The sequence below is a fragment of the Solanum lycopersicum genome, chromosome 10, assembly GCF_036512215.1.
Source record: "Solanum lycopersicum chromosome 10, SLM_r2.1".
Classification (NCBI taxonomy): domain Eukaryota; kingdom Viridiplantae; phylum Streptophyta; class Magnoliopsida; order Solanales; family Solanaceae; genus Solanum; species Solanum lycopersicum.
Window position 1 is genome coordinate 49797629 of NC_090809.1, and position 9382 is coordinate 49807010.

The following is a 9382-nucleotide window of genomic DNA, read 5'->3' on the forward strand; positions in this document are numbered from 1 at the left end:
CTAGTGTGAGTGTACATATTGTGAAGATTTTTTGTTAATTTTTTGACAAATTTTAACATAATGATGAAAGTTGTCAAATTTTAAATAATTGAGGAATGTTTTGTAATAAGAAAAATAATTTAAGGATGTAATTTAAATAAAAGTTCTACACAAATACATATATAAATGTGCATAAGATTGAACGACAATATTTTAAATCACAATTAATTAAGATGCATTCTTATATATCTAATACTTTTGCTTTTAAAAAAAGAATGACTCTGATTAAAAAAGAATGAACTATTTTATTTTATTTTGTAACATTTTAATTTCAATTGTCAATGTCTCATGTTTAAAGGACGATAGTTTTATACGTTCAACATAATTTTATTTTAAAACCATAAGATCGAATTTATTTATTTTTTAAATAATTTTTTTTATATCATGTAAAAATAGAAAGATGGGAGTAAAAAATCTATGGGAATAATAAATATGACATTGTGTGCCAACTGCTCCATGTAATTCAAGTCATCCAAATCGTAAAAACTAGTCAAAATGATAAAGTATATAACAATATAATAAAGTAAGGTCTGAATGGCCAGTGGATAAGTTTGTTACTTATCCTGGTGTGATGTGAACATCGTTTGTCAATGCATCAAATATACTCCCAATATTTAACTTACTTTAATGTTTGCACGTCCCTTTATTGATTAAAAATGTATATATTCGTTGAAGTTGGTAGGACCCCACTTGTAATATTCTCCGTACAAAATTTCTAGTACGGTACCTAACTATAGGGAACAAAAATGCAAGTACTAAAATTTCTCTTTTCCTTTTCAATTCTTGTTTTTAATTAAACATGTGATCAGAAGCCATTAGCAAAATCAGAAGATTCTCCATTCAAAAACTCGTATTTCATTGTCCAAAATCATCAAAAATTGTTCTTCTGTATTAGTTCCCTGTTGTTGCACTTGCAGTGGTGAAGAAGATGAAGTAGTTTTATTGTGTTGTTGAATTGATGTTAATATGTAAATGAGAAATTAAGCTTAGCTCTTGGACCTCTAAATACAATAGCTGCTCTGTCATAAGCTCTAGCTGCGTCCTCAGCTGTAGTAAATGTTCCAAGCCATACTCTAGCTGCCCTTCTTGGATCTCAAATTTCCGCTGCCCATTTTCCCCATGGTCTCTGTCTCACTCCTCTGTAATTCTTCTTCTTCGTCTTCGCAGCAATCTTTAATTTCTTGTTGTTGTTAACAACACCAGCTGCAGCTGATGAGGTTGCAAAATAGTTGCAGCCTAAACAACCATTTATTTTGCAACGCTCTGTTTCTTCCGGTACGCGAAACAAGGGCGGCGACATACTACTCGTACAAGGTAATGATGAAATTGTTGCAGCACCATAATCACATTGGTTAAAGCAGCAACCATGATTGAAAACTCTTCTTCATCGCTGAATTTTGATTCTTTGTTTATTGAATCTGTTTGTTGTTGATTATTTCTCTGCATCTTTGAAATTTGAAAAAAAACTTTGGTGTTTGTTGTTCAAATGAGTTATTTGCTTTTGTTAAACACTCATTTTACACGGGTTTGATTTTAGCTTAGCTGGCATATATTCAAATTAAATTAACTTGATTTTATGTGCACGTGGGATTTAGATTTGTGGGTGACATGACATGAAAAGTTTGATGACATGGCAGGGAAGACAGTGTTCACACGGTGATTGTTTTCGACAGTTATGAGAGGATGATGTAATGTTATATAGGGGTAATTTTGGAATTTTGCTGACACCATTAGGCAAAAGCTGGGGACAGTTGGCAGACAAATAGGTCCTCCTGTCGCTTGGAAGAAAAGAGGACCAAATCTATATGCACGAGTGTTTTGTGGCTCCATTTTCATCTGTTATTGTTTATATTTTAAAATTAAATCTAATAATTTATTTTGAAATTATTAAATAAATTTAAAAATATTATTTATTGATTTTGATTTAATCTGGTTATTCATTATTAATCATACATAAATATAATAGAAATGATTCATTCAAAAGAAAAAAAATACAATAATTGATTCTAAAAAGATAAATAGTTATAATAATTAGTATGACATAACTTTCGATTATTGAATTTACTCTAAATGAAACTTTCAATCCACTACTTTGGCCTAGACAAGGAAGAGATAGTGATATTTTTTGTCCAATCAAAAGTTGTCATAAACACTCATATACATGAAATCAAAGATATAAATACTCATAATTTAGGTGTATTTGCTTTCATAAATAAATTATAAATAATTTTTTCTAAAAACTTATCTATATATATACATACATATATATACATACATATATATATATATATATATATATATATATATTCATAAAACTAATATATCATATATGTATAATTATAAATATGTTTATATAATTTATCGGCCAATTCAATTCTTCTTTTTTTGGTAACAAAGTCAAAAACAAATGACACATTATCCATTTTTTAAAAATGAAAAAATGAGCCAAATCATACCCCAAAAAAATTGATTTAATTTGAATTAATTTTTTTTCAAATCGTAAACACCCCTATACAAAACTTGTTACCAACTTTTGTTCTTTCATATTTTTTTCTATCAAATCTTATCAAACTCTCCTCTATTTTTTTTAAATTTATTTTCATAATATTAAAATAGCTTATACTCCTAATTCCTAATGGTGGACTTTAAAATATTCAATAAACTTTATACTATGCATAAATAAAAACACGAGGAGGGAAATAATAAAATTTGATAAGTAGGTAGGTATATGAATGAACCAAAAGTTGATACTAGTTTATATATATTTATCCTCAAAAGTGACAGGATGATCTATTTGACTGCCAAACAGTCCCCTGTCTTCCCTAAATTCCAAAATTACCCTTCTTTGTGTAATGTAAGACATTACGTCATTATTCCTCCTACAAGATGGTCCAGGAAAGTGACATTCACCATGTGAACGCCATCCATTTTCTTCCACGTCATCAACTATTACCCAAAATATCCCACGTGAAGATGTCAGCTAAGCTAAAAATCAAACCCCGTGTACAATAAGTGTACTCATCTTCATTTCTCAACTATATAAGTTACTTTTAAAAAAAAACCCATCCAAAGACCAAACATTTTCTCTGTTTTTTCAACAATGCAGAGGTCAACAAAACTTAGTGGTGAAGAAGAGTTTTCAATCATGGTTGCTGCTTTAACCAATGTGATTACTGGTGCTGCAACTATTTCATCATTTCCTTGTACGAGTGGTATGTCGCCGCCCTTGTTTCGCGTACCGGAAGAAACAGAGCGTTGTCAGTACTGCAAAATAAATGGTTGTTTAGGCTGCAACTATTTTGCAACCTCATCAGCTGCAGCTGGTGTTGTTAACAACAACAAGGCATTAAAGATTGTTGGGAAGACGAAAAAGAAGAAGAAGAATTACAGGGGAGTGAGACAGAGACCATGGGGAAAATGGGCAGCGGAAATTAGAGATCCAAGAAGGGCAGCTAGAGTATGGCTTGGAACATTTACTACAGCTGAGGACGCAGCTAGAGCTTATGACAGAGCAGCTATTGAATTTAGAGGTCCAAGAGCTAAGCTTAATTTCTCATTTACAGATTACACTTCAATTCAACAACACAATACTACTACACCCATGCAAGTGCTGCAACAACAACAACCAGCTCCCTCGCAGTTACAACAAGGAATAAACACAGAAGAAGAAGAGTTCTGGGATCAATTGATGAATTCGGACAATGAAATTCAACATTATCTTTATAGAGAATCATCTGATTCTGCTAATGGCTATATTGCTCATAGCTTCTAGGAAGCATTTTGCATGCACGTTCAGTATCAAATTAAATTTGTTTTTTCAATTAAGATTGTGACATAAATAGTTAGGCAACATACTGGAGTTTTGACAAAACCGAGAGAAAAATCACCTGATGATTTTGATGGAACCTAACCGTACCAACTTCAACGAAATTAAATATATTTAATGAATGAAACGTGCATAAATTGAAGTTAAATATTGACAAATTAACAATGTTCACACCAGGAGGAGTATTCAGTAATAAGGTTATCCTCTGCCATTCAGACCATACTTTATTATATACTAATTTATCAATTTCACTATTATTTTGGATTAGGGTGACTTGAACACAAACTATCATATGTATTATTCTTTTTCCACGGATAGATAGAGTTTGACAGGTATCAATGATATAAAAGAACTACTATTTATGATTGAATTTATTTATGATTGAATTTATGTATTTTCAAGCATCAAAAAATGACAAGTCAAAGTGATTAAATTAACTTAAAATATATGATTAACCTAATATATTCAAAGAATTTTTCAACACTCGTAAATTTAGCACAATCCAATCATTTAAAATCAATGAGAATAACTACTTCATTTGTTTACTTTTATTTTTTATTTATGTTTTCATTTTCACATGTCATTTTTAATCAAACAAGAAAAGATAATTATAGTTAATGTTTTATCTTCAGTATCAATGATTTATTCTTCGAATCATTTTCTAAAATCTAATGCTAAACATCATTAATTTAATGGGGATAACACTTTCGTTATTTTAATTTGTTTATTTGATGTTCACTTAATATGAAATTTGATCAAGTAATTCTTTAAAATAATTGATCTTTATTTATATGTAATATTTTTTTAAAAAATCTAGTAGCATTAAATATATTATGTGAAAATTATAAAAATATATTATTTTAAAAATAATTGAAAAGTAAAATAGAATGGGTAGCCATGAGTCAATAAGATGGAAAAGGAAAAGTTAATAAAATGGATAGAGCAAAAGTTAAGTCAACTCGGTATTGTTGACGCTACGACGTGTACGGAGGAATGCACCTGATGTTTTGTTGGTTTTGTCTTTTCTTAGACCCATCTACAAGATTTTTACTTTTCAACTTTAATACCCATCTGTCCTTTCTTTATAACGAAGAAAAGATTTAAGTTAGCATTTAGTCAAAATTGGTGAAATTTCATTATGTGTTTAATCATAATATTTGAAAAATATATTTCTGTTTTTTTAAAAAATATGATTTATATTCATAAGTATTAAAAATATATCAAAATTAATCATAAATTTATATTATAAGTCAATTGAAATTTTGTCACAATAATAACAAATAGAGTCAATAACACTAGAGCAATGTGGTATTTAGAGTGAGTGCAACGAGTATCATTCCGTACATTGTAAAGTAGATAAAATACATGACTTTGTTATCTTAAGCTGATTGTTTGTCATTTATTAATAATCATATTATCATTTAACACTCACCGAATATTTCATCACTATTTTAGAATTAACGTAAAAAATTATGTAATACAACGTAAGCAACAAATATAAAGGATTTTTTGTTGTAAGAGATAAAAATTTGAGGTAAAATTTTAATTTTCAAAAGATCCCAAATAATGAAATTTGGCTCAAATACTAGAAAAATTAGTATTTGAAAATTTGGATATTTGTCAAAAATATTTATCAAATAATAGCAAAATGTACGAACAAACACTATTTACCAAGTTTTTCCTCAATATTATTTGAGAAATCTATGATCAAATGGAACTAAAGTTATAATAGAGACAAAAAAAATTTATTTTTAATTAAGAGATTTTGTGTATGAAGCTCTTTGGACATGAAGCCAAGATATCTTAATAGGAAACTTGAATTTGATTGAAGTTAATGTAAATATTAAATGCCGAATCTAGAAAAAGAAGCTTAACAATCTGTTTGAGAGTCAGTCAACAATTGACTTTTAGTAGATAATTTGGATCTAATTTTCATAAAAGTTGCAAATTGCTGATAATATAATTGCGTTGTGTAAGTGTAAGTAATTTATTTTTTGATGATCCTTCTTTTATTTCTATTTTTTTTTTATCTTCATCATTCTAATATTTTCCAAAAATATTGTTTTAATACTATTTACATTTTATTTCTTTCTTATTCTAAATCTTTATTTCATGTTATTGTTTATATTATCTATTTTTAATGATTTTATATTTATTTTTTTCATTTAACATACTTTATTAGTATTTTCAATTTTAAATTAAGATAGGATTCTTTGTTTAATAAAGTTACAAACTTTATTTTTCTTTTCCTCAAAATTATATTTATATATGATATTATCTGACATAAGAACACTGTGTTATTTTCTTAATTTTGAACTTAGAATTTATGTTATATTTTTAATTTCGTTTATTTTATACTAGCTCCTATTAACTTAGAATTTCTCATCAAATGTCCTTTTTCTCAAAAAAATAAAAATAAATAGACTTGAAAGATTGCACATGTGCAAGTAATTTTCCAAAAAAAAAGTACTTGCCACAATGATGCTCAAATGTTTTTGAACATCTTATTTTAGGTGATTGGTTTGTATGCGGAAAAAATTTATTCGCCGCGGATGCTTACTTTAAAATAATATAATTTTTATTATTATGTGATTTAATAACTTAAAATATATGTTAATTAATTAAATTTAAGTAAAATGAATTATAAATTTAAATATATGACATACACATCTTGAATTGATATAAATATTCGACGTACCTGTTTATACCCTACTGCCAACATACTGTTAATTACTTGGCCTGTTCTTTAAAGTTGGGAAGAGAAAAAAAATCATGGTGGCACATATGTTCATACTAGTCTGGTTCTAGTCATTCTTTGTGACAAAAATAATACCTTTCCATTATAATTCTCTCAAGGATCATGCGACCATAGTATCGATGTACTTTATATTTAATTTAAAAATGCTGTTGGATGAGACATGGATTCGAAGATTACGGGGATGAGTATATAAAAATAAAATACTCCTAGCATCTTACCGTTCTATCTAGGGGTGTATATAATTGGGTTAGTTTGAATTTTTCAAATATCAAAACAAATTAAAATAAATTATTTTTGTTTGATTTTTGAATTTATAAACCAAAGCAAATTAATAAAACTTGGGTTTGTCAACTTCGGATTTTTCAGATTTTTGAGTTTTTTGGTTAAAGTATTCATACAAAAATATAATTTACTTGTACTTTAAATATTTTTTTAGTCCTACCAAAATGTAACTATCTAAGTTATTTCTCAAGAAAATAACAAAAAATATGATTAATGACACTAAAATATCCAACCCAAAAAAAATCGCGTAAAACAAAATATTGCAAATTAATAAGTCATAATGAAATTGATCATAATTTAAAGTACTAAATCATGCTAAAATAAGTTTAGTAAGTATTAGTCACATGACTAAATATTAAAATAAAGTAAAATTTGATCATGTATTTTAATTGTCTAAATCTATGTAAAACTAAAAAACAAATATTAAATTTTATTGTCATTCTTAGTGTTGAATTGATTTTTTTCCCATTAATATTAATTTGATTTTTATTTAAACTTTAATATAGTCACCAACATGTACGGACTATATTTTTTATTAGATCATTAAGAATTCTAACTTCCAAACATGAAATAAATATATTAAAAGATAAAAACTATGAAAAAGTATAAGAGATAGTTAAAAATGATATCAAAGTTGGTATATTTGTATATAAAATAAAATTTAAAAATGATATAATATAATGTCGGGTTGGTTTGGTCTCGAGTTGTTCTTTTTTTAGTTGAAATTAAATCAACCTAAATATAATCGATTTCTTTTTTCAACATCAAAACAAATCACTAATCGAGTTTTTTTCAATTTGACTTGATTTGCGATTTATTCGATTTTCGATTTGATTCTATACACCCCTACTTTTACCTTTCCATTTTTTCATATCCTTATTTGTTTAAAATTTGAAAATTCAAATATTATCTTTTTTATGTATATAATTTTAAATTTCAAATCAAGTCAAAACTCCATTTGAAAGAAGTGAGCAATAAAATTGTGGGTCTAAGATCATTTCCGATTACTCTTTATTTTATTCTCTACTTTTTATATTTGGAGAACAAAAATAGTGTATTCCCTCTCCATATATTTTTTATTTCACTCTCTACTCTCCAAATTATAAAGAGTTGAATAATAATTTTCTAAACTTGAAAAACTTATTCATACTCTCTATTTTACTTTTTGAATATCACATTATTATTTCTACTATTTTTTAATTAACATGTTATTTCCATATAAGACTTTTAACTAAATATATAATATTCGTTAATTTTAAAAAATCTGATATAAAATTTTTAAAAAATATATATTACTTTCATCATGAATAATTTAATATTTTAAATATTTTTCGAATTAAAAAACAAGCAGCACATGGTTTCCCTATTCCGAGGATTCGGCTTGGACGCACAGATATGTCTATCCAAATTCTTTAAATCTAAAAGCACACAGATATTTGTATTCGTAAGTCTATCATAACGGCCGCACATGGAAATTAAATATGTGGGCGCACTACAAAATAACATACTTGTTATCATTATCTTGTTATTGCAATCATATATAAATAAACAAAGTTTTGCATACTTCAAATCACAACAACCTGAACTATTCAAACATATAAAAAAAAGAGAAAAAAAAGAAGAGAAAGTGATAGATATTTGAAAAAAAGAAGAAAGAATGTCTGGGTTAGTAGATATGTGGACAAATGAGGTTCAAAGTCGAAACAAGACAGATAAGGATGAAGCCATTGTTGATACAAGAAAAGGAAGCAGTGAATTGGTTCGTGAAAAATGTATCTCTTTATTGAGTAAATTTAATAAATCGATGAGTTGCTCTGAAGCTTCTGTCGCTATGATTGTGGATTGTGTTAGCCCATGAACCTAACACATTTCTCTTTTATAGTGCTTCCTTTACTCACCTTTCAACCTTCATGTTGTGGTGTTGGGTATATAGGTTTTAGCAAGCCTTCTGAATAATTTTGTGTACATATATATGCTTAAAGCTAAAGCCAAATCCTTCAATGCAGTTTCATTCGAAAATTCTACTTTTTCCCCTTTTCTTTAAAGAATAATATTTTACATATATATATATATGCTACGGAATCACATAAAAGTTAGCTAGAATGTACTCCGTAGATGGGCTAATAGTTACAGTGAGGTTATCAAGCGGGGATCGCTTAATTAATTATAATCTAATAGAAATATCTTGGTTCTTGTCTTTAACAAGCTGGTCTTTGATATGCTTTTGTTTAGTTTTATACATAAAGTTACTCCCTTTTTATTTGTTCATTTCAAATTTTACAGTTTAAATAATATTTAGTATAAAATTTTCAAAAAATAATTTAAAGAATAAATAGTTTATTTTAAGGATAAAATATGAAATAAATTTTTATTTTATTTTATATATTAAAAAATAACAATTAAGAAAAATGATGTCTATAATTAGGATAAATTACAAGACGAAAAAGTTACAAAAAGTAACTCGTGAATCAGTGTAA

At 27.1% G+C, this 9382-nt stretch overlaps 1 protein-coding gene and 1 pseudogene across 1 annotated transcript; one reads left to right on the plus strand and one right to left on the minus strand.

The window, feature by feature from the left end:
- Window positions 1–652: 652 nt before the first annotated feature.
- On the minus strand, window positions 653–1869 carry LOC101267568 (ethylene-responsive transcription factor ERF109-like; annotated as a pseudogene).
- Window positions 1870–3045: 1176 nt separating this feature from the next.
- Window positions 3046–3860, plus strand: ERF-D4 (ethylene response factor D.4). The gene has a single exon (XM_004248687.5). It carries the CDS (start codon window positions 3140–3142, stop codon window positions 3809–3811), a length of 672 nt encoding a protein of 223 aa, XP_004248735.1. The 5' UTR covers window positions 3046–3139; the 3' UTR covers window positions 3812–3860.
- The last annotated feature ends 5522 nt before the right edge of the window (window positions 3861–9382 follow it).